General features: G+C 46.1%; 4 protein-coding genes across 4 annotated transcripts in view; all 4 read right to left on the bottom strand.

Moving 5' to 3' along the window:
* The window catches only part of LOC117774385 (hexokinase-4-like), a 13,193-nt gene extending 11,791 nt beyond the window's left edge, over positions 1-1,402 (bottom strand). The window contains exon 1 of the mRNA XM_034606789.1: positions 1,256-1,402. The gene's annotated coding sequence lies outside the window, so the exon portion shown is untranslated. The remainder of the gene's footprint in view (positions 1-1,255) is intronic.
* Positions 1,403-1,929: 527 nt separating this feature from the next.
* Positions 1,930-11,938, bottom strand: uimc1 (ubiquitin interaction motif containing 1). The gene is made up of 23 exons (XM_034606783.1): positions 11,888-11,938; positions 11,489-11,576; positions 11,126-11,253; positions 10,612-10,696; positions 10,404-10,522; positions 9,788-9,962; positions 9,553-9,698; positions 8,677-9,378; positions 8,465-8,531; positions 8,281-8,387; positions 8,056-8,174; positions 7,424-7,556; positions 6,991-7,095; positions 6,692-6,747; positions 5,539-5,711; positions 5,225-5,289; positions 5,036-5,147; positions 4,633-4,932; positions 4,308-4,389; positions 4,107-4,209; positions 3,816-3,864; positions 3,369-3,402; positions 1,930-3,161 (listed from the first exon to the last, which is right to left on the bottom strand). Exons 2-23 carry the CDS (start codon positions 11,541-11,543, stop codon positions 2,990-2,992), a joined length of 3,087 nt encoding a protein of 1,028 aa, XP_034462674.1. The 5' UTR covers positions 11,544-11,576; positions 11,888-11,938; the 3' UTR covers positions 1,930-2,989.
* Positions 11,939-15,595: 3,657 nt separating this feature from the next.
* LOC117774387 (beta-galactoside alpha-2,6-sialyltransferase 1-like) lies at positions 15,596-18,744 on the bottom strand. The gene is made up of 8 exons (XM_034606792.1): positions 18,501-18,744; positions 18,043-18,411; positions 17,512-17,776; positions 17,297-17,394; positions 16,948-17,049; positions 16,584-16,758; positions 15,801-16,075; positions 15,596-15,750 (listed from the first exon to the last, which is right to left on the bottom strand). Exons 1-7 carry the CDS (start codon positions 18,690-18,692, stop codon positions 15,801-15,803), a joined length of 1,476 nt encoding a protein of 491 aa, XP_034462683.1. The 5' UTR covers positions 18,693-18,744; the 3' UTR covers positions 15,596-15,750.
* A 2,002-nt stretch (positions 18,745-20,746) lies between these two features.
* On the bottom strand, positions 20,747-24,206 carry LOC117774790 (integral membrane protein GPR155-like). The gene is made up of 4 exons (XM_034607443.1): positions 24,105-24,206; positions 23,964-24,028; positions 23,739-23,876; positions 20,747-22,915 (listed from the first exon to the last, which is right to left on the bottom strand). The coding sequence occupies exons 1-4, from the start codon at positions 24,204-24,206 to the stop codon at positions 22,240-22,242; spliced, it is 981 nt and encodes a 326-aa protein (XP_034463334.1). The 3' UTR covers positions 20,747-22,239.
* Positions 24,207-24,815: the final 609 nt, after the last annotated feature.

Here is a 24,815-nt window from a genome sequence, read left to right as displayed (position 1 = left end):
ACCTTGTGTCACAGCGATTAGACTGCACCATCTCAGAGGCTCCGTCTAATTCGTCCATCGGTTCAATGGGAAACGAAGGATCCGAACTATTTTAGGTCGTAAATGCAAATTACGTAATCGGCCCAAGATGGCGGCGCTCGTATCAGAGATATTTTGGCTTCATATTCGAGGGACTGGAGGCGTGTTCTGTATTTACAGTTTGAAACTGAACGCAGCTGAACCTTCAGCAGTGAGGAGCCTGATGTTTCCTCAGGGTCAACAGCTGGATGTGAACACGAGCAGCTGGAGACGCTGTAATGACAAGCTGAAACACACCTGGACCCAGGATCCAGATGTGTTACAGCTGAACGTGACATGTTTCAGCTGTAACACACCTGGACCCAGGATCCAGGTGTGTTACAGCTGAACGCGACATGTTTCAGCTGTAACACACCTGGACCCAGGATCCAGATGTGTTACAGCTGAACGCGACATGTTTCAGCTGTAACACACCTGGACCCAGGATCCAGATGTGTTACAGCTGAACGCGACATGTTTCAGCTGTAACACACCTGGATCCTGGGTCCAGGTGTGTTACAGCTGAACGTGTTTCAGCTGTAACACACCTGGACCCAGGATCCAGATGTGTTTCAGCTGTAACACACCTGGACCCAGGATCCAGGTGTGTTACAGCTGAAACACGTTCAGCTGTAACACACCTGGACCCAGGATCCAGATGTGTTTCAGCTGTAACACACCTGGACCCAGGATCCAGATGTGTTTCAGCTGTAACACACCTGGACCCAGGATCCAGATGTGTTTCAGCTCCAGTCTTTTCTAACAGAACTGAGTCTGAACGTCTCGTTTCTCTCAGATCAGTTCAGGCTCCTGCTCCAAACGCCTGCAGGCGACCGAAAACACACCAGACCGGTCGGATCATCAGCTGACAAGAAATCCTGAGGTGTGATCGACATGAGCCTCCTGAGAGAGGAGCTCTCACACAGCAGCGAGGGGGGGAGAGCCTCCTGAGAGAGGAGCTCTCACACAGCAGCGAGGGGGGGGGGGGGGGGGGGGGGGGCTCAGGGGCCGCCCTGTTAAAGAGGAGGCAGAGGAGAGAGAGAGGCAGCTGATCTGCTGCTGTCTGAGGAGAATCACTGAGGAGGAGCTTCAGTTTTCTTTTTCAAAAGTTTTCAAAACTTCTCAGACAGAATAAACAGCTTCAATAAAAACTCTTCATCATGTTAAAATCAGTCTTTTCAAAGTAAAAGCCTCTCACCTGTGCGTCCTGCGCGTCCGACAACTTCTCACTGACAGACTCACTTCCTTAAAGAGAGAGAGGGAGAGAAGGGGGTGGGGGGGGGGGGGAGACAGACAGAGAGAGAGAGAGAGAGAGAGAGAGAGAGAGAGAGAGTTGACACCCTCTGCTGCGCGTCACTGTCGAACACGTGGATGCGCTTCACTTCTCTGCCGCGCGTAAAGACGCGTAAAGACGCGTAAAGATGCCGGATGCTGTGGTTCACAGGTGATTGACAGGTGGTTGACAGGTGATTGACAGGTGGTTGACAGGTGATTGACAGGTGGTTGACAGGTGAGTTACCTGGGAGGACACCGGGCTGAGGTGATGATGGTGACCGGTGGAGGCGGAGGGAGAAGCGGATCAGCTGAGTCTGTCTCCGCCCGTAAAGATCCGGGAGCGGATCCTGGATCGGATCTAAAGGAGAGCCCTCTGACGTCACTGGGCTGAACTTCACTCTGACTTTATTATAGTAAAATATCATTAAATGTATAAAGTGTCAATCATCACCAGCAGAGGATGTGGACTTTTAAAATAAACTCATGACAAAACTCTTCAGTGACTTTTTTCTGTGTCCAACAGAAAAAGATTATTCTAGTTTTTATTGATTGATGAAAACAAAATAACTCAAGTGTTGTATCGTGTTGTGTTAAAAATGTTTTAATCATATTTTTTATTGACATTTGTAGCTATTAAATTAAAAAAATTACATTTTAAAAACAATTATAAAAAAGACAAACTCAAAATCTACAAAGAATCTTCAGACGAGTGGATTTATTTGATTCTGGACTTTTGATCACTTGAGTTGATGAATTCTCTTGAACTGCTCCGAACAAATTAACTTCTACAAACAACTGACGGCAGGTTACAGGACAATATCCAGTAAATCTGTATCTTAATTATTAGAAAGTGTTATTTACTGAGTTTATTCGCAGTGACTGTGTTTGACTTATAGCGGAGACACTTGATGTCCTGGACAGAGTCTGTCCCACTTTGAGTCCTGAGGTAAATGAAGGTTCAGATTCACGCGTGATGATTGTTCTTCGTTTCTTTGTCTTTGACGCGGTTGATGAAACCGAACGTTGTGACAGAGTCTCACAGGAAACCTCAGGTCGACGGTTTGAAGCCGAGATGTGATGACACAGGAGATCGTCTGAGGTTCTACAGTTGAGACAACGAGCCGGTGCCGTGTCGTCAGACGTCGTCCGTCAAGGAGCCGACATGTTTGTTTCAGTGCATCACAGTGACTTTACTTCTGAGTCACACAACTGGCAAATTCAGTCTAAAGTGCAGATACAGGTTAAAGGTCAAAGACAGAAAAATGACAAAAGAATTGTACAGTAAAAGGTTTCTTGAGGATGATTTTAAAAACTGGTCCACGCTGTTTGATAACTGTGAGCATGAAAATTCATGTAAATGTGCTCAGACGTGGGGGAGACCTTTCAGATCAGGGTGGTGTGTGGATGCTTCTGTTGGACAGACGGAGGTTGACACAAACATCTTCAACGCAAAACAGAAACACAAAAAACACAGAGTGGCACAGAAATTTGATTTTTCCACATTGAGACGTTCACCTGCTTAAAAATCCATCAGGAGGAAAAGTCTCTCGTCTTCATTGTCACTTCACGTCCGACCTGATAAATCTGCAGGTTCTATTTAAGGCTCTGGTTTCTGATGTTTTCAGTCCTGGAGACGTTTGTCCTCTCGAGCTCGTCCTCATCTCCGTCTGTGGCTCGGCTTCTTGGCTCGCTGCTGCCTCCTGAAGTCGATGAGGCAGCCGGTGGCCTCTGAGATGGGGGTGAAGGATCTGATGGGAGAGTTGCTGATGCTCAACGCTCGCACGCCGTCCTCCTCTTCATCGTCGTCGTCCCGCAGGTCGATGACCTCTCTAAACGTGAAGTGACAAACGCCAACATGAAACCAGCTGAAACTCAACTTCCTGTTTAATTCAGCTGCTGCCTCGTTACTGTTTAACACGTTTCACACATTTGAACTGAACAACGTTAAATGAGCTTTAATAATACTTCTTTAATAATACTTCTTTAATAATACTTTAATATCTTTATTAATAGATCACGTCTCTAAGTTTTCTTACTCCGGCTGGATTCTGGTTCCTGACGGCCCGGCTTCTGAAAACAAAACAACAATACGTCCGTCAATAAGATTTATTCTCGTCTCAGGCTGCAACAACACTTCTGGAAGTCGACCATGATCTGAGAGTTTGACCTGTGAACCAGGAAATCTAAGATCGGAACGAAACCGATTTATCGTTTGGCCGATAAAAGATTCTTCATTTATGTTTGATGATATGAAAACTTTATTTTACAGAACAAATGATGCAGAATAGATTTAATTAATGTTAAAAATGTTGTTTTCTATTTTAGTTTTAGATATTTGTGCCAAAGAGTTTCCAAAATTCAGTTTTACGTGATTGAAAACTTGTTATAAACTTGAGCGTTGTGATGTGGATGCAGCCTGAAGCAAACAGACTCGCGTGAGGACTTGAACCTGGAGAAACTTTGAAGAAGATGCAGAGACTCACCTGATCCTCTGTTTTCTGTTTGTTCCAGAGCTGAGAGCAGACTTCCTCTCTGGAGAGTCAGAAATATAACAGAGAGAAACTTTATTAAACAGTTCAACATACACTGAGCTCGTCGGGAAAAGAAAAATACACTGTCGGACTCTACTCTGCACAAAGTATACGCGTCAATAAGTAATGACTTCATTGTCGCAGGATTCTGATGAACAACAACATCGTCGTCACCAGTCGTCAGTTTGTTTCTGTTCTGTTGCCGCTGCTGTCGTTTGGATCCTCAGTGATAACCAGACTCACGGTTTCAGACTTCAAGGTTCGGCGCTGGAGGCACAGCTCAGTGTGTCGGTTGTATTCTCTCAGAGAAAACTTCTTCTGACAGATGAAGCATTTCTCTTGGTTCCTGCAGAACATGAGACAAAGTAAACTGAATTACAGATGAACAGTTAAACACAGATAAACACGGAGCGGGTCCAGGTCAGATCCACAGGCTGCGTTTACCTGCTGCTGCTGACGGAGTCGTTTGTCTCCTCGGCTTCAGCGACCTCTGCTCTCCGTCTCTTCCTTCGAGGCTTCGACGACACTAAAGTGGAGAGACGCACTTTAAACCATCGACACAACGTAAACTAGACAAGAAGTCACTTCCTGACAAGGAAAGACGCAACGCAGCAGAGGAAACCGACATCACTTTAAACAAACTGAGGATGTCCGAGGGTAAATAGAAAAGCAACTGACCGATGAAAGGAATAAAATAACTTGTACAGTTTGATATGAGACGTTATTAGAGACAGATTTGCTTCCTGTGATGAAGGAGAGATTCTCTCACCTCCGGGCTCCCTCTCGTCCAGCACGGCCACCTCTCCGTCGCAGTACGCCGCGTGCCACTCGATCTTCGTCACCGGGAAGGACCCCTGACAGATGGGACAGTCCACGCAGGCTTCAGGACTCGGAAGGACGGCGCCAGGCTCCACTTCTGGAGACTTCGGCCTCTGCAGCCCTCTGACCTTCGTCTCCTCCACATCTGGATCCACGCCGTCCTCCTTTTCCTCCTCCACTTTCTTATGTGGACGTCCAGCATCAGCGCCGCCGACAGGGACGTTTCCCTCCTTTGGGCCACAGACTGCGGCTGAAAACGCAAATATTATTATATAAAAATTATATATTAGTAATATTAATCAACTATCAATGCAAAATAAAAGGTTTTCTCTTCGTTAAGCGCTCAAGCTCACCGTCCACCTCCATCTCCTCCTTTCCCTCCTGCGGCGGCGGCTCGACCGCAGCTGGAGGATCGTCTCGAGGAATCATCTGGACCTCAGGGAGATCCGGACGTTCAGGGCGGGGCTGCAGGGAAATAGAAGCATATTTAAAATCTAAAATTAAAAAGGAGAAGAGAAAGTTGAGATCTTTATTGTACTCACCTCTGCTCCAGCGTCAATCATCATATCTTGTGTTTCATCGTCATCGTTGTTACTCAGTTGAGTTTCTGTTGTTGGAAGTAAAAGAAAAACATTTAACAGTCGTCACATCAGTGTCAAGAGTCATAACGTTTTCCAGCAGATGGGAGGTCACAGTGACCTTTGACCTTCAACCACCAAAATCTAATCATCAGTGGTCAGAGTCAGAATGTGTCTGTTGTCAAACGACTGACGAACAACTTCAAATCATGAGTTTGTGAAAGTGAGACTGTCGTTTATCTTAATGAGTCGTCAGTTGAAGTGAGATGTTTCAGTACCTGGACAAACGTCACAGTCGTCAGTATCCATCTGTCCTTCTTCTCCTCCCTCCCTCTTCTGCTTCGCTGCCTCCTCCTCTTCCTCTCCTTCCCTCTGCTCCGCTCCCTCCTCCTCTGCCTCAGCTGGAGGAGACTCCTGACTCTGGTTTTTCTTCCTCAACCTGAGACCTCGTCTGGAAACGTGAGGAAAGTCGTCGTTGTTCAGACGCAGCCGAGAGAAAAGAGAGGGAAGGAAAGACAGAAGTTTGTTGAGTTAAAACAAACTGAGCAGAAGTCTGGTCACAGTTAGTACTGACACCAAGTGGAAAACAGACGTTACTGCAGGTAGAGAAGTGTTTAGTTTCTCTGAAGCTGTTTTTGTGAACTCCAGAAAATTATATCTGGACATTTCCTGTAGTTAGTGTCTGTGAAGCAGCAGCAGCAGGTTGTTGGGTCCGACTCGTTCAAACAGGAACATGTGGGAACATCCAGGCGAGGGGCGGAGCCTGTAGAGCAGCAGGGGCGGAGCCTGTAGAGCAGCAGGAGGCCGGACATGACATATAAACTCTGCTGTGGAAAGATCAGTGTTGTTGTTTCCAGCTCATCCACACCGGCGTCGGCCCTCATCACCAGAAGATCTGGAACCTCCTCGTGTTTCCAAGTGGACGTCTTCGTCTTCTACGTGTACGGCTCCTCTTCTTCATCCTGAGATATTTGTGTTCTTCCAGTTTCACGTCCGTCACGTGTTAGAAACCTCATCAACACGTCCACTCGCTCTCTGGGAAGCTTCAGGACATTGTCCTGCTGTGTCCTCACATGGACTCACTCTGACATGTTACAGATGTTTTATTAGGAGGCTGCAGGAGAAGATCCAGAGACACTGACTCAGACATTTGTTCTCACATAGAGAACCTGCAGAACATGTGAGGAACATGTCAGGAACATGTGAGGAACATGTCAGGAACACGTCAGGAACACGTCAGGAACACGTCATGTGCAGACTTCAGTTCAGGTCTGAAAACCACTTGAATCTGCAGCGTGACCCTGATGATGATGATGATACGTCTTCATCACATGGTTTGTGTTTGAAAGAAGCTTTTTTACGTCATGTGAATAAATGAATTCTACACTGTGATCAGTTTCTTATTGAACTGAAGCACAGGAGGAGTTTTACCTTCGAGGAACAAGACGTTGAGGAGACTCAGCAGACGACTCAGGTGAAGGAGATCTCTGGGAAGAAAAGATCAGTTCAGTGATTTTATTTCAAACATAAAGAAACAGGAGCTAAAACCAAGAGTTTGAGAGCGAGGCTGAAAGGAGGAGCAGCAGCGATGGACAGTCTGAGGACAGTGATTCCTTCATTCAGGGTTTTATAAACATTAGAGCATGAAAACATTTGAAAGTAATAAGACTGATTAAAACGTTAAACCTTAAGATGAACAGAATATGTGTCATTTAACATCCCGGTCGTACCTCAGGCTGTGGCAGGACGGCGTCCCCCCACGGCGCCTTCCTCAGCAGACGCCTCTGAGCCTGTTTCAGACTCTTGTCGTAAACGTCCATCTGAGCCAGGATCACCTGAGAGAGAGAATATCTTTGTGAGGATTTCAACATATACAGACATTAAGTAAATTGGTTCATTTCATCACTTTAGTCTCTCGTCTGTGAAAATCCTTAATTTCTGTCATGATTCAAAACACAGAGAAATTATCATCACACTCATACTGATGATCAATATTTCAACGTTTTCAAATTCTCAGTTAATGACGTGAAACAATGAGAAGAATAAATCCTCACATTTAACAAACACTTGACATTTTTGCTTAATTGGAAACAATTTTGATAATCAATGAATTTCTGTTGATCAACTATTGATTGTAACTTTAGTCTGAATGAAACCGATCACCTGAGTGTAGGCGTCTGGGTCCAGGCCCCGGGGACAGAAGGGAACCCCCCAGTAGTACTGAACCGTCGGCCCGGCTGCAGGCGGAGCACACGCCCCCCCGCTGCTGACGGGCTGGAGCTGTCGCTCTGCGGAGCTGCAGGAACATGGATTCTGTTGGTTAGTCCGGTGCGTTGCTGACAGGACACCTTGGTGTACAGCGTTTACGTGTATGGAATGACTCAGGGGGTAGAACGGGTCGAGGTTTGATCCCCGAACCCAGATCCTCAAGTTTGCCCTGACGGCTGCGCTGTCAGTGTGTGAATGGAATGTATCACTATATATAAAGAAGCAAAGACGTATGAATGTTTGAATATATAAATAAATAAACTCTGCTTTGTGGACGTTGCACAGAAACAGATTTGATTAGAAAATTCTGGAGTCAGACGTCCTGCAGCCATTTATATCAACACCGATGACCTAAACTGCTGTTAGACTCTAAGCGTAACTTGTGTGACTAATTAAAAACGAAAAGCTAAAGCACAGCCTCAGTTAAGAGTCAGATTATATTTGAATGTGTCTGATAATCGATGTGATCAGAGGATCCGTCGGATCAATGAGCTCTGACCCTCTCAGGTCGGCTGTGTGTTCTCTACCTGCTCCTCCGCTCTGCTCCTGGAGAAGCTGCAGAGTCGTGGTTCAGGGAGGAAACCTGAACCTCTGCCCGACCAGCAGCTCTCTCCTCTGGGAAGACCGGGCTCGGAGAACCTGCCGGCTGCAACAGACGGACGCAGGAACGATAACAAAGAATGTATTTTCTTAAAATGCTTTTGAAACCATAAACACAAAGTGAGGGGAGGGAGGAGAGAGAGACTCTGTACCGTGACGTCCTCGTCCTTGTCAGACCAGACGAGCGTCATATCGCTGGTCAGCTCCGTCTCTGCTGCGTTCAAGTCTTCAGGTGTTTCAACCAGCTCCTGTGAATCTTCTGGAACCAGGAGACAGCATCAGAAATGTTCACACAACACATCCTCATGATGAAGAGCGCGTGACGTTGCACTGTACCTGACAGAGACGACACGGTGATCATGTTCGACCTGACGTCGTCCTGATGAGGGTCAGGGTTGCAGGGCTGTGATCCAAAACAGAGAAGAAGAGAGAAACAAGCAGGAAGTGACAAAGTGTCTGGATGTTCTGGAGATCAATATGACAGAAAAATCATGAATCAAGTCTTCACCTGAAAGATTCTAAACTCAAAACACATAAAAGTAACTCACCTGCGTCGGCCTCTGAGAAGACTCCTCGCCGGCGGCTCGACTCACTTCCCTGTTTGACCTTTCGACCTCTGAAGGGACCACAGACGTCTTCGGCTCGTCATCACTGACCTCTCGTCCACTCCTGCCGAACACCGGACTCGAAGAAGGGCCGTGACTCGGCTCAGCGGCTCCTCGGTGCGTCTCTGAGAAGACGGGGCTGCCGCAGATCGGTGATCTCTCTGGGGGAGGGGGAGGGGCCGGGCTCCTTGGGAAGACGGGGCTCTGAGCCCGACAGGAAGTGGTCCTCACAGAGGAGGTTAAACTCTCCTGAGAGGAGGAGAACTCCAACCCTGAGTTTTTACAGACACTGACGAGAGGTTTGCAGGCACTTGGAGTCGTCTCACGTTGAGAGTTCCTGCCAAACACGGGACTTCTCAAATACTCGAGACTCTGCGTAAGCTGCGTTTCTTCATCGTCTCCCTGCAGAGAGACAGGACTCTTCGGACAAGACGTGAGGCTACCGGGGCTTCTGGGAAACGTCGGGCTCTTGGGTAGAGCGGGCAGAGACGTCCGAGGGGAGGCACAAGTGTCCTGAGAGCACAATACAAACCCTGAGCTTCTGCAGGTTTCCAGCAGGTCCTGACTGAGCCGCGGGACGTGAACCAACGCCCTGCAGTCAGTGGACAGGAAGACGGGCGATTTACAGAGCAGAGAGTCGTCGATCTGCGCCGAGTCAGAGAAAACACAGAGCTGCAGCTATTACACCGACAAACTCAGATAAATGAAATGGTCAGAAATTCTTCAGATCATGAAATAATATTCTAAATTATTTTATTAAGCAAAATCATTGTTCATTTTTCCTAGAGACTGTAAATAAAGATGGAGGATTCGTCCGACCTGCGGTGAGTCCAGAGGCTGGGGGCTGCCGGGCGATGCCTGAGAGTCGATCTTCTGGGAAACGTCTGACGTCTCGAGAGGAATTCCTTCTTTCCTTTTCCGCTTTTTATTCCTGTTCTTTATTTCATCTCCAGCTCCTTTTGTTTCTGGGAAGAAAGCACAGGAAGATTTTTAAGTTCTTCACAGTCTGATTATAAATCAGAAGTTTGCGACTGTTGGTTCTCCGGTGACTCACCTTGGGTCAGGTCTATCTCCGGCGTACAGACGTCCTTGGAGGCTCCCTGGTCGATGGACGGCGTCCTCATCCCATTTGAGCACAGGAGCTTCCGTCGGGAGCAGAGTCTGAGCGAGGCGTGGGCGAGGAGGCTTTGACTCTGGGATGGCGGGCACGGCTGAGTCTGGCCGACCATCTACGAGAGAAGAAGAAGGGAATGACACCACGGAAAGGTCGGCCCAGAAAATAATTCCAAAATGTTTGTTTGAAACCGACTCTGGTATCAACGATTTAATTTGAACCTGGATTTTTGATTTATTGAGGAAAATGGACGACAAATGAATCAATCGGAAAATCATCCGTGAGTTAAAGCTTTAAATCTCGTGTCATTACATTTAAGGGTGGTTCTGAAGGCAGCGGCCTTTTGGAACCGGGTCCGTGTCGGTTAAAAAACCTGGATCCACGAAGCCTGTTTTGTTTCTGTGAGTGAAATAAAAACACTTTTTCATTCCTGACAAACAAACTGATTATAAACAGAATCAATGAGAGGATTTGAAAGGATCAGAAAAGCAGAACCAGATTCAGATTTGAGGTAAAACTCAAACTTGATGACATTCATCTCAGGATTCGTGCTCACGCTCTCTTCGATGGCTTTCATCATGGCCTCCTCTTCCCGCTGCAGCTGGAGCGCCGTGTTGCTGGCTTCCTGTTCGCTCAGACGCAGAGCCAGGTCCATCATCTCCTCCTCAGTCATCTCTGGAAACAAATGTACAAGATTCACAAAATTTAATCTAAAACTCGGAGTAAACGTTCAGAATTTATTCTGAAACTCGGTGGTTTCGTACCTTTGGGTTGGCTTTGGGTTTCCCGCTCTCTCCTGCGACTGTTTCGAGCTGATGGCGGCGACAGAAGCGATGACGAGAGCTCGTCCTGGAAAAACAAGAAACAGCTTCAGTTCAGAGTTTTGTTCTTTATAACCTGTTAGACCAGAATGACTCGGTTCCTCCAGAGTTTAAACATGTAAAAATGAGCCTGTGTTTGTCTCAGCTGACAGCAGAGAATAGTCTCAGTTCTCTAATAGTCTCAGTTCTTTAATAGTCTCAGTTCTCTAATAGTCTCAGTTCTCTAATAGTCTCAGTTCTCTAATAGTCTCAGATTCTTCTCAGTTCTCTAATGGTCTCAGGTTCTTCTCAGTTCTCTAATGGTCTCAGGTTCTTCTCAGTTCTCTAATGGTCTCAGGTTCTTCTCAGTTCTCTAATAGTCTCAGGTTCTTCTCAGTTATCTAATGGTCTCAGTTCTCTAATGGTCTCAGGTTCTTCTCAGATCTCTAATGGTCTCAGGTTCTTCTCAGTCCTCTACCTTCCCCTCCCGGTCGTCCCCAGACTCCAGCTCTTGTGTGTTGTCGTCGATGATGATTTCCGTGGGGACGTTCGTCGCCTCCTGGACGATTTGTTTCCTCACAGACATTCTGTTCTGCTCCTGAGAGACTTCAACACAAAGACTGAAAATACACAAGATGCTTTTCTTTTCACGCCTTTCTACAGATCAGATCTGTCACTCACACGTTGTGAGTGACAGATCTGATCTGAACCCTGACGTGACACCAGATCTGCTTCTGTTCTAATAATCACAGTGAAGTCCTCAGGGTCCAGAGAAGCTTCCTCCAGTGTTAAACAGCAGATACAGTCAGTTTACCTGATGATGAAGATGAAGAGTGTTTACCTGATGAAGATAATAATGATGATGATGAAGAGTGTCCTCCTCTTCCTCCTCTCATCTGTCCGGAGGCTCGACCACAACACACCAGCCTCTGTTGTGAGTTCAAGAGTCAGAGACACGAAACAAGTGAATCCAGGTGAAATCTTTACGTGTTAAATCACATCTCGAGTTTCAGGGTTCGAATCTTCAGCTTCAGGTGAAATGAGCCTGAACGTCAGAAACACTTCGAGTGACGAGGAAACAACTGAGGACGAGACAGAAACACGCGAGACACGAGCCAGCGTCACTTCCGCTCGGAATCAAACTGTGGGACGGAATCAAACTACATCTCTAATGGTTTGTAACTTCCCCAGTTGGTGGAAACAGCAGCGAACACAAGGAAACCAGTAGAAAACCACTCACAGCACAGATCACTGGGATTTCGCGGCGCCATGTTTGTTTCTGGGCACGTAATCACGTGACAGCTGCGTCACTGACGTAGGGCTACGCAGCTGACGCGGTGCCTTCGCGGACTGTCTGGTGTTTTCATGGTGCATTCACGGACTTTACAGTTTATTCGAAAATAATTAGTTTTAAAAATATTTTAAATACATTTCTTTATTTTTGTCATATATTTATATTTTAATAAAACTATTAACTAAAACCATGTGACCACAGCGACCCAATAAGAAGAGGGCTGTTAGTCACAACGATGTCATGTCACTGCTCTGCAGAAGACACACGGTTATCAATTATCAATCCACCAATTAATATAATATATATATATATTATATATTATATAATCTATAATTTCAGAGGCCATGTTTCGCAGTATAGAAACACAGCATATAACTATAGACTATCTGGGAACTGTCAGCACTCATGTTGATGGGTTGCATCAACATGAGTTGTAGGATTGTTGGTAATTAGAATAACAACAGTTTTACTCCCTGTTGGGGAATCGAACCCCAACGTGGTGGTTCTGTCCACCATACAGGCCGTGAAAGTCACTACCATGACCACGCCCACTCAATCGATCGACTGCCGATGATATCGTACCGTTTAGCTGATTTCAGAAAAGCACTGAACTGCGAACATCCTCCAGGTTTCCTCCACCGGGACAATATGTGTGAATTTAATAGTCTGAGTGAGACGCTCCGAAGCCAACCTGCTGCACCCCCCACCCCCCCCCCCTATGGAAAAGAGTGGAAACTGTGGAAAAGAGTTCAGACTCCAGACATTCTACGGAGTTCACGTCTGAATACAACTTATGTCAAACCCTCGTTAATTCAAAACACTCAGAGCAACGACTCCACAAGTCTTTACCCCATTCTGTCACCACCGGTGTGCCCCAAGGCTCTGTGCTGGGGCTCCTTTACTTTGCATTCCACACCACATGCTTGGGTTCAACCAAGTCATTCACTGGCTGCAGCGTTCCACAGTCCGTGATGTTTCTCACTAATGTGCCCGAGCTCATGCATTTTGAAGCTCATGGTCCAATGACTTGTCTCAGCTCATTTGAGCAACCAGGAGCAGTGCATCAAAGTATAAAACATGTCACTTCCTGTCGCCAGCAGGTGGCGCTGTGACGATGAGTCAATATAGATTACATTTTCACCACTTTTGAGCATGTTGAAGGCTCAAAAAGCCAAATCATTTGGGTTAGAATAATAATAATAATAAGAAGAGCCAACATTAACTTCAATCTAAATTAAATATGTTGTAAGAATTTAGATATTATTGTTATAAAATATTGTTATTATAGTAATTGTTAGAGACAGACTGTTTCTACAGTTTCCGCATTTGTCCACCAGATGGTAGTGTTGTACTGTTGTTGTACTGATTAGGCCGCGGAGGGGGGGGGGGACCGGGAGAAACGGCTCCGAACCACGGCCACTAATCACGCACTACATTCCACGCCATCACGTGCAGCGCTGTCAGTATCACTACGCACAGACTGATCTGTTCAGGGCAAAAACTAAAAATCTCCATGTTGTTGAGATGACGTCATTTAAAGTTGATATGATCGAACGTGTAACGTCAAAAATAGGCGACTTCCTGTTGCGTTATTCCATAACGCTCCGCCACAACGCCTTTTTTGTGCCACAGGTATATATGAATATATATACCAGTGGCACAAAAAAGCCGCACTGTTGTTGTGCTGTTCCTAGAAAAAAAAAAATGAAAAAAAACATATATATAAAAAAATATACCACTAAAGCCTAAATGGCGGGCTTCCTGTTTGGTCTAGCATATCTATCCAAGAGACTTATTTGTTTGTTATGAAAAGACACATGTCCCCATCGATTTTTGTACATGTCGGCCAATCGTGGTGTCGGGGCTGCCCTTTAGGGGGCGCTAGTCAGTTATTTTGCCACGCCCATTGGCAAAATAACTTAATAATTCCTTAAAACCATATGAATATTTTCAGGGGGGGGGTGTTGATACACAAATGTAGTTTGAGGGAAGTTGAACCTCGAACAACGAAGTTATAGCAATTTCGTGTGTCACAGCGAGTTGATGAACTTTGACGCCACGCCACTATTATGGCGTTTGACGAAAAGTCTCAGTAATCTCTTGCCGTCATTAACAAAGTCTTGAGACCCGTTTGACACAGTTTGATATGGCTGCAGTAAGTGGATGAGGAGGAATACATCCAAGTGGAAGACATGCAAAAAACAAGACATTTCCTGTTTCCACCAGGGGGCGCTGTGATTTACACATTTCAGAAATGACATCTACACATTTCTGTGTAGATGTCATCAGGCCGGGACTCTTGTCTTACATGTCTAGTTTGGACTCGATTGGACCATGTATGTCCAAGAATGTACAGTGTGTGGTCACTTAGGGCAGAAGACACAGGGTGTAAGGTCGGCTCATTAATCAAGTCCAATAATCTACTGCGTTATCAATACGTGGATTGGTGGCCGGTCGGAGACAAATCTGTCAATGCAGCCGAGGGTTTCTCCTCTAATGGAGAGGTTCCTAAAGTTCTTCATATGTGAAACACAAACTCCAAAAGATGTGCACGTATTTATTCTTAGCTCCAGTTGATTTCCTTTGTTTGCTTCAACCACCTCAGTGGATAATGGAGATTAAACGTCTTTGGCACAATATTTTGAGGGTCAGGAGCTGAAAAGGTTGGGAATCAAACCTTAATTATGGCAGAACATTGACTACGTTGCCTGTGTGACGCGCCCAAAACAAAATGATGAAATAACAGGGGCTTAAACTTCTGGAATCAATTCATGGAGCAAAATTAAACTGTCGATCAGTTAAAAAGAAGACATTTAATAACATCAAACACAGCAAAAACTAGGGCTCCGTTGTAGCACTAACGTGCCCGAGCTCGTGCATTTTGAAGCCTGTTGCAGTTAGTGGAGAGAGCGATCAATGAGCAAGCGCATGTCTCTGCGTTGCAAATGCGTTTTGGGGCTCTGATGTAGCGTGAGCAATTTTGTGTCAATTGGACAATGTTACAACAAATCAATTTTCACACTGATCAGTAGGTGGCGCTATGACCCTGCACTGATATTAATATATGGAGCTGTTCAGGTCAGGATTGTGATCATAGGTCAGTAGTTCGGGGCCGGTTGGATAATGCAGAGTGGATTTACAAAGTACTTCCTGTTTCATGGTGAATCAGTAGGTGGCGCTATGACACTGAGGAAATATTGACACATAGAGCTGTTCAGGCTTGGACTATAATCATGTGACAGAAGTTTGGTAGTGATAGGACGATGCACAGTGGAGTTATGACAACATCGTCTCCTTTGGCGAAGGATGAACCTTCACCGCAATAAACAATTCAGGTTGAAGCAGGTGACTGGTTTTAATGTGGTGGATGATTGGTGTGTTTCTGTTGAAGCAGATTATATTAAATGCCATTTTTACAGATACAACTAGTCAAATAAAAAAAATGGCTGATGGTGATATTTAATACACACAGTTTTTGTTTGTTGGCTAAAACCTGCAAAAACAGCGGAAACATCCTTTAACATTTGAGACGAGGGTTAGTTTACAGTTGGAATGTCCTCATAAGTATATATATATGATACTGTATGTGTGTGTGTGTGAACAGCTGACACATCTATCAGTTGATTCGACTCCAGTGTGTGTTTGTGCGTGCGCGTGTGCGTGTGTGATATTTACAGTGAGTTGCGTTCATTTGTTCGGCAGTGAGTTCGAGGTTTTCATGCGTCTGTCCTCGTTGTTGCGTGTTCTTCATGCAGGGTTCTGCTTTACAGTGTGTGTGTGTGTGTGTGTGTGTGTGTGTGTGTGCGTGTGCGTGTGTGTGTGTGTGCGTGTGCGTGTGTGTGTGTGTGTGCGGGGGGGATCAGTGGTGCTTCAGGCCTCCAGCAGCAGCCTGGGTGCAGTTCATCTTTCTGAACCCGGGCAGCGTGATGCGTCCGTGTGTGTAGATGTCGCGGTCGGTGCCCTGGTTCATCCGCTTCACCAGGTTCTTCTCGTACAGGAGCGGGTGGTAGGCGCCCAGCGTGCAGGCGGCGTCGAAGAAACGCTGGTAGTAATGGCAGAGCTCCGTCTTCCTCCGCGACGGCAGGAACTCGTAGACGTGCACCACCTCGCACAGTGACATCATCAGGACGGTGCCTGGACACATTTAGAAGAAAGTTTAATGAGGTTTTTCTAAATCTAAACTCTCATTTTTTAAGGGGTTGCTGAGGTTTTTTCTTTTTATTCTATAAATCACAAACTTGTTTTTGTCCTTCAACAAATACAGAGAATCTCATTGGAACTGATGAAGCAGATGAACTGTTGTCTTATGGTCAGAGTGAGACTCTGAGGTCACTCTGAGGTCACTGTGACGTGAAGTCTGTGGAAACAGGTAGTTTCTCAATAACAGTTATTTAGTAGCTTGAGAGTTTTTCTTCATCACAAAGTTTGACTAATTATTCAGGTCTGTCACCTCATTGCTGATCGCTACATCGTTGCTGGTCTAGTTTTCAGTTCAAGGTCAAAACCACCATGAGACCAGTGGGACATGTCCCAGTGCTCCCTGCAGTCCACCACTGGCTGTGGAGTGTGTAAACGCTGCTGGTCTCGTTTCAGTTTGAAAACACTGCGGGTGTGATGGCGAGCGAGCCGACGCTTCACGTACCGAGGAAGCCAGAGGAGGGCGGGTTCTTCTGGATGGGTTCTGCCATGTTGTCTTGTATTCGCTGCCACACCTGCCACTCGAAGCGCGGATGCAGGATGTAGAAAGGCTGCAGAGGATGGAGTCGTCTATATCTCTGGTACTGGGCGAAGATCGGGTAGTCCGTCCTGTTGAACCACTGTGGGGGGGGGGGGACGTATTAATAACATGACGTGGATCTGGATTAACAAAGGTCAGAGGTCAAATGTGGAGTAAGAATGACCACATGACCTCAGACACTGGTAAATAAAAATACCTCATGAGACTCTAAGGATTTAACATCAGAGCAGCAGGTCGTTTGTAAGAAGTGATGAAGGTCAAACATCACCTGAGTGAGGTCAGCGGAGAAGGGGGCGGGGTCCCAGGCCACCAGAGCACCTGAGCTGTACAGAGAGCTGGACAGGAAGTGATGATCGTCAGACGCCATCACCTGCACACAGGCAAACATCAGGTTCAAAAAAACATCATCTGCATTATATTACAACCGATTTTAAGTTTTAAGTCGAATGAAATTAAAACAAAGAGAAAGAAACTCGTCTTATGTTTATAAAACACAAATATATAAAGACGACACGTCTCCACTTCCTCCTGTTGTACAAAAAGAAACTACAATACGAATGCCGTCATCTTCATCAAATCTTCTTCACTAATTCAAACCAAACTGAAGTTTTGTTGACCTGTGAGTTGATGAGGCGAATGGTGGTTTTCGAGCCGACGTCTTTCTCGTAGCCGCTGGTGGGTGCGGCGTTGAAGCGCAGCACGGCATCATGGGAGTCTGTAATTGAATAAATACTTCAGGGGAAGTAAAACTTTCTGAGTGACTTTTACTGTTCTGTTTTTATTGTTTTTATATTTCACGGGAAAACGAACGGACAATTTAAATTCATCTCACCGATCTCTTTGCCGAGTCCGGAGTAGCGGAGCGACCCCGCCGACGACACCACGGCGCAGCTCTTGTACGGCCCGAGGTCAGAGGTCAGTGGCTTCGGCGGCAGCTGGGCGGCCCAGGGCAGCGACGAGAAGGGCTGGAGGTCAGAGGTCAAGGTCGCCACCTCTGTCTTGTCTCTCAGCTGGCAGAGAAGCTCGGGGCCGCTCAGCTTGGGTCTGCTGGAGACGCCCCCGGGGCCGGAAACCTCAACTCCATATTTGTTCATCGACTGAAAAACAAAATGTACACAAAGTCTGATAGTTGAAGTTTATACTAGTGCTGATATCAACATGAATGTGATCAATAACATCTATTGTCTCCTCGTGTTCCAGTGTTTCCTCTTTTTTATCTCCGTGTTGGGTCTCCTCCACCTCCTGAGAGAAACACCAGGCTCTTGAGCGGCTAGATGCTTCACTTTAGCTGCTTTCAGACATGCACTGAACTCAGGAGGAGCTGCATGTGTGTGTTGTTCTGTGAAAACAGCTGAAATCTCACCTGATAGTTCTGCACCACCCTCCTCAGTCGGTTTCCCAGCATGCTACTGGACATCTCATCATCCCACACCTCTCCCAGGAGCCCATGAGGCCCGAAGAACTCTGCGTCCCCCCCTTTGCCGCTCAGCTCCCCCCTGCGCCGGCCTCCAAACAGGGTCTCCAGTGCGCGAGTGAAGGGGCGCGGCAGCAGGTGAGCGAAAAACCCAGAAGGCTCCCGATCTCTCGACTTCTTCTTTGATGTCGAGTCCACCGCTTCGTGGGTGTGGTTCGGAGAGGAGAGGACAGGGATTGGACGGCGAGGGTCACCTGGGACGACCCCTGGGAGCTTCTGAGGGTCGATGTACATGGGCTTGGCTCCGCCTCGCAGCACCTGAGGGTGTCAGACAACATTACGATTCACTTTCAGGGCAAGAGGTTAAAGATATAACTCGGCAGCGCTGACAGAAGAAAGAACCCGACCTTGATGACAGAGTGTGCACGAGGCTGAGCCCGAGTTCTTGCCCGCACCCCAAAGATGGCGTCTGTGACGGGCACGCTGTTTTCGGCACAGATGGCGTAGAGCAGAGCCATGGAGATGCAGAAGAAGGCCATGCAGAGCGCTCCACGGCGAGCCCGACGCCTCAGGCGCCACAGCAGGCTGACTCGGTCCATCGCCGCCGAGGGGATCTGCAGAGGAAACACACGTGTTACTGTCTAGAGAGAAAAACCTCTGACACGTTCAAACAGTTTCCTGTGTTTGTGTTTTTACGTGTTTGTATGTGACCAACCGCCGGAAACATGACTTTATTGGTGAAACGGCTCAAATCTCTCCATGTTGAAGAAAGTGATAATTACATCTTAGATCTACCCATTTATCCGAGTCTGGTCCAGAATGCCCCGGGTCGTCCCCCCCGACCCAGTTTATTTAGCAGTTTATCCAGATACAGAAATCCAAACCAATTCAAAATCATCAGCTCATCTTGTCTGACAGTTTTAATGATGTTCACCAACAAGTTATCAACCAACTACATCATAGAGTTATAGACATTTATTTGGTCCAATGACTTGTCTCAGCTCATTTGAGCTGTTTATTGTTAAGCAGCCAGGAGAAGTGCATCAAAGTATAAAACATGTCACTTCCTGTCGCCAGCAGGTGGCGCTGTGACGATGAGTCAATATAGATTAAATTGTCACCACTTTTGAGCATGTTGAAGGCTCAAAAAGCCAAATCATTTGGGTTAGAATAATAATAATAAGAAGAGCCTACATTTTCACCACTTTCTAATTTTCTGCAAAGTTTGGTAAGAGGTTGAGCATGTTAAAGCCTCAAAAAGCCAATTCATTTGGGTCACTATAATAAGAATAATCCTTACCATTTCCAGAGGGCCTCCCACCGTCGGTGCTCGGGTCCTAAAAAACTGAAACATGCAAAAACAAACTTACGGACAAAGCGTCTCCAAGGCTCAACTCAGGCGGATGCAGTGGATTCAACACCTAAAGGTTTGGACCACATTTGCAAAAACAAGATGGTCGGTTCCCATGTGATCACAAATGACCAACAGCTGTGTCTCGGTTCGGGGGCTGCGTCCTTCAGAGGACGTGTCTGAAGACTCACTGCGTCTCAACTAGACCGTCTCACTTCAAATGCATCTGACAAACGTGTCTTTCTATTCCAGAGAAAGCTCCACTGGGAGGATTCTTCCGTTTGTCATGCACAGTGTTGCTTTGTGTGGGTCTAATCCAACATCCTGTTTATCAGGCTGTTTTTTGGACTACATGAAAAAAATAATGTAAAATCTGTGCTTTCTGTTTGCATTTGCTTTTACAACTATCGCTCAGTTTTGAATAAATAATCCGAAATGGCAGCTGCTCGTGAAATGACAAAAGAAACAAGGCAGGAATTTTGGATGCAAAGATTTTTTATTCGTGCCATTTGTTCAGGTCACACAGTCATTGACCCTGTCGATGACGGACAGCAGCAACAACATCCACAGATACACACAAGTTACAACACACGGTCACACCTCAGTAACGTCTCTCCTGTTCCCTCTCACCACGTCCTTACACGGAAACTCTCCCACTGGTGTTCGTGCACACAGACACACACCTTCACGCTGGCTGAGGCAGGCACTCTGTCGTGAGATCTCATTTGTAACAACTCAGCAAAACACAAGGACCTGATGTGAAGTCCACGAGTCGGTTGGCAGAAGACACAAAGATGGAAGTAAATGGACGCGGACACACTTTGGAGAAGTTTTGAACATCCTCTCTTTGGACGTTCTGCTCTCGGTGAAGAGGTCAGGGGTCACCTGGTCTTCACTGGGCTGCGTCAGCGCTGGAGAATCATCTGCCTGCACCTTGTTATCATGCTGCAAAGGCTGTTTTAATCCCTGTCATTCAAATGGTTACGTCCCCACAAAGACAAACAGTAAATGATGCAGAATCTAAGTCAAAACCTGCCTCTGTTGGTTTGTAGTGAGCTCGCCTGGAGTTAGATCTCATTCCCGGAGGAAAGGGGATATTGAAATGTAAAATGTACTCTTACATCCAGTGAGTCGGACTAGGCGTCATTAAATCATTGTGCACTTTGCTTCCATGAAGATGAATATGTACGTGTAGTGTCGTGGACGTCTGGCCTGTAGACGCGTCACTCTGGATTAGAGCCAAACCGATATGAATGTTTTGGAGCTGAGATTAGGCAGTAACACAAAAAGGGAGAAATGAAATTGAGTCTGAATATTTTAGACTTTAATCATGAACTTTGTCATAAATAACTAAAAACAAAACACAAATACAACCAAATAAATAGAATTTGAGTTAGGAAAATAAAACAATCTGTATAACGCAAATATAAATGCACGACTCTCCACATGGTTTATTCTGCACATCGATCAGTCGGGCTCGTCTCCGGTTCACCTTCCTCAGATCTCATGGGTAGAAACAAAGATGTGGAGTTTCTGCTCACGGGCACATTTATCCATTTATCCAAACATTCAAAGTCAACTTCAGAGTAAAACACAAATCAACAGCAACTGAACAGGCGGATAAAGGCCGTAGTGTCGTTAATGCTGCCAGTCGATGAGAAGAAGCTACAGAAATTATATAAAAGTCTGTAGTGGTTATGTGTTCAATGTACAATGGGGCAGATTGTTACACATACAAATGAGGAGCATAATTATGGCAGGACGAGTAAGAAGTTCAGATTCATAAAGACATTTTAGTTTTAAGTCTTCTCAAGGTTTTTATCCTGTAGATTCAACTAAGGGCCAAAGTTGAGTTCAGGTCTGAATTTTTAAATCAAGCTATGGTGACACATTTGGCTCAAAAAGGCTTTTGGCTGAATGAACACATTTATGAACATGGTCATAACTGGGCCCAGATAATTGTTGTGTGTCACAGTAACATGACTCAAAGATAACAGAAAAATGTGCAGCATCGTCACAAGGTTGATATCCGAGGAGTTTGCATAATTTAAAAACCACGATGATTTATCGAGATGATATTATTCAGTCAGTGCAAATGTGTCAGTGCTGAGCAGACGTCTGCTCTCAGTCATGCAAGTAGTCGACACAGACCGGAGTCTCAAAAGACACAACGTGCAAAATATCAATTACTGAAATAACAGGCAGATCCAGGACGAGTTCATTTCATCCAAGAGAAAGAAAAAGAAACATGGCGATGATGACAACATAGAACGAGCAGGTGAGGAAACCTCTGGTTGTCAGAGCGCAGCCCGGCTGCTCATTGGCAAAGAACTAATATACAGTTTACTGGTCTCATCGTCATCTCACAACTGGCAACCACACATCACAAATAACACAACATATCAGGACGGGAGGCTGATGAATGGCAACTTGTCCCTTCAAAATAAAAAGCTTATTCGTACTTCATAAACTGAAAACCTTCACTGGCTCTTAGAAATCCAGACAAAAGAGATGAAAAATCAACGATTAGATCTCAGGGCAGCTAAAATCAAAAAGCTGTAATCAGATCCAGGCCAGAGCAGCAGAAAAAAAAAAAAATCTGAAACAAAAATGTAAATGTCTCTGAGTCGTCAGAGGTTGAGATTTCCCCCTTTGGGGCCAAAGGGTGAAGCCGGAGGAGACGAGCAAACAGCAACCACAAGGAAAGGCCTTGAAAAAACAGGTAATCCAGGGAAACATGCAATGAAATGAACCATTTGATATCTTTAAATTTATCAGATTGACACAATCACATATTAGAGATTGTTGTGTTTCCAGCATTTGGTGATTGTAGGAGAAACCACATCATACGGAGCTTTGATCCTTGGTGGTTGCTGCTCGCCGCCACCAGGCCCATTCTTCCTCGGCCTCTTCCACCTCTCCACTGTCTTCCTCTCACATGTCCTGCGACCGCCCCTCCCCTCCCCCTGTGTGAAGTGGTACAACAGTGTAACCTCGTCCCTGAAGCTGTGGCGACCCGTCAGGGGATCGAACACTCCTCCCCGCTGAAGTCGATCACCGTACAGTTGGGCCTCAGCTCGCCCGGCACACAGGCCCCTCTCCACCAGCCAGTCCACCAGGTCGCTGCCCCGAAACACACCTTCAGGACGGGGCTGTGGACGGGATGGGCACGAAGCAGGAACCTGCTGGTGCCGGTGCTGAGGAGTCGCTGGGTCGTGAGCTTCGTCCGAGGGGAGCTGGGGAATCTGCTCCTCTGGGATATCGGGGTCAGGGATATTAGTTTGGTGTTCGGTCTCCAGCTCAGGCCCGGGTCGGGATGGGAGTGAATATTGGCTGCGGGATTCAGCTGGATCATGATTTTGGTGAATCTGGTGAAGATCCTGATGTGTGTGCAGGGGCTGATGGGAGGGGGGAGGTCTCGGAACCCCATCCTCCTCTTCCTCCTCCTCCAGCCCTCTTCCTCCACCAAACCTGTCATTATCAGAGGAAGGATTCACCTGTCGGAGCACTCACACTCTCCCCTGAGCCACTAGGGGGTGATGAAGAGGAGAGGAATGGGGCAGGCAAAGGGAGGCAGGGAGGAAATAAAGGAAATATGAAGGGAAGGAAATAAAGAGGAAAAAGAATAGTGGAGAGAATTTCATGTGTTAGAAGAAAAAGTAAAGAAAAGAACCCAAAACTCAAAAAATCCAGCGGCAAGTATTTTAGTCAGTAACCCAGTTATCTGAGAACTTTCACACTGGTAACCGCTTAGTATTAAACAACTTGTGAAAAGGTTAAAACATCAAAGTGGCCATACTATGGTTTTCAGGTTCATGCAAACTCTGCAGAGAAAGAACCGGCCAAGCTGAGAGGAGACCCGCAAACATTAAGATTCAGTCCAGTATCTGAGTAGCAACAGCAGGAGTCACAGATGATGCTCCGTTAAACATACACTGCAAACTGGTGGAAACGCACAGTGTAAATGTCTAATGAGTAAATCTGTGTCGAGAAAAACAGCTGTTTGATGATAGAAAAGAATAAAAACTATCCACAGTTACAGTAGATAACATGCAAAGAGGATGCAGAGACAAATAAAACTACTGTGGACATGACCAGGATCAGAATTAATCCCCCTGAGAAACTGCTCAACAGTTCAGATCAGGGCAGAAATAAAGCTGCAGTTTACTTTCTACTGAATTTAACAAACACAGGAACAGGAAGTAATCTGAAATCATATTTACACATGCTTTCAAAAAGGGGGACACGATGTACTATATGACACACGAAATCAAACACAAAGTAGTGCTCATACCTGCCAGTGTGTAGTACGTCCTGGACACACTGGTCTTTGTGGTAGCGGACGAACTGGGTGCAGGTGAGTCTGACTTCCTCTGGAACAGCTGAGGGACTCAAATCCTCGCTGTCTCTGCCCTGCCACAGGTTACGCAACCTAACACACACACACACCAACACAACCATTACTCCTGTGAATCCCATTTGAACATTATTTCAGAGGAAGAAGTCGTTGAAGACTCACCTCTTCTTGAACGGCAGGATGATGAGGTGTGTGTCCAGACCAAAGATCCCGAAGGACAGGAAACCCTGAGACACAGAGAAAGAGAGAAACATTCACAGCGGCTCATTTAATGTACACACACACGTGCACGCACACTGGTACCTGTCCATAGTTAGCCACAGCACAGAAGAACTGTAGCTCCAGGTAAAGTCTTCCTGGATCTTTGTTAAACAGCCGCCACAGACAGCTGGACAGGTTCTGCATGAAGACAGAGAACATTCATCTGTGTTGTAATGTCCATTCCTCTGTACCTGAAGGTTTCAATCACACACACACACACACACACACACACACACACACACACACACACACACACACACACACACACACACACACACACACACACTTCAAAACAAGCTCATTTCATTTGATTGTCTGTGTTCTGTGTTAACTCTTGGCGATGGCCGTGCCCGCCGCTCGGTGCTGGCGAGCTCCTCATAACAACAATAATCCCACTTTTATACTTGGGACACAACATAACCAGCTAATGTGCGATGCTAGCTATCAGGACAATGCTTAGGAGAAGTTCACAGGACATGAAATCCACAACCACATGAACACGCACCAGGTTCACCAGCTGTCTCTGTGTCCTTCTTCACATTAACGTGATTTGATTGATTAGTTCCAATGATTCCATTGGTACCTTTGTCCTTTCTGCCGTACGCAGAACCACTAATTCGTCAACGCATGACGTCGCCCCATTCAAAGTGAATGAGCAGAGTTTCGGTTGACGCCTCAAACTAAATCGCGGAGGTCCAGTCTAAATGTCCTCATCTTCGTGCTGACTTACCCCCAACCCAAAATCATGAAGAC

Source organism: Hippoglossus hippoglossus, chromosome 14, assembly GCF_009819705.1.
Source record: "Hippoglossus hippoglossus isolate fHipHip1 chromosome 14, fHipHip1.pri, whole genome shotgun sequence".
NCBI lineage: Eukaryota > Metazoa > Chordata > Actinopteri > Pleuronectiformes > Pleuronectidae > Hippoglossus > Hippoglossus hippoglossus.
The sequence above is the reverse complement of the archived record's forward strand: the minus strand, read 5'-3'. Positions and strand labels throughout refer to the sequence as shown.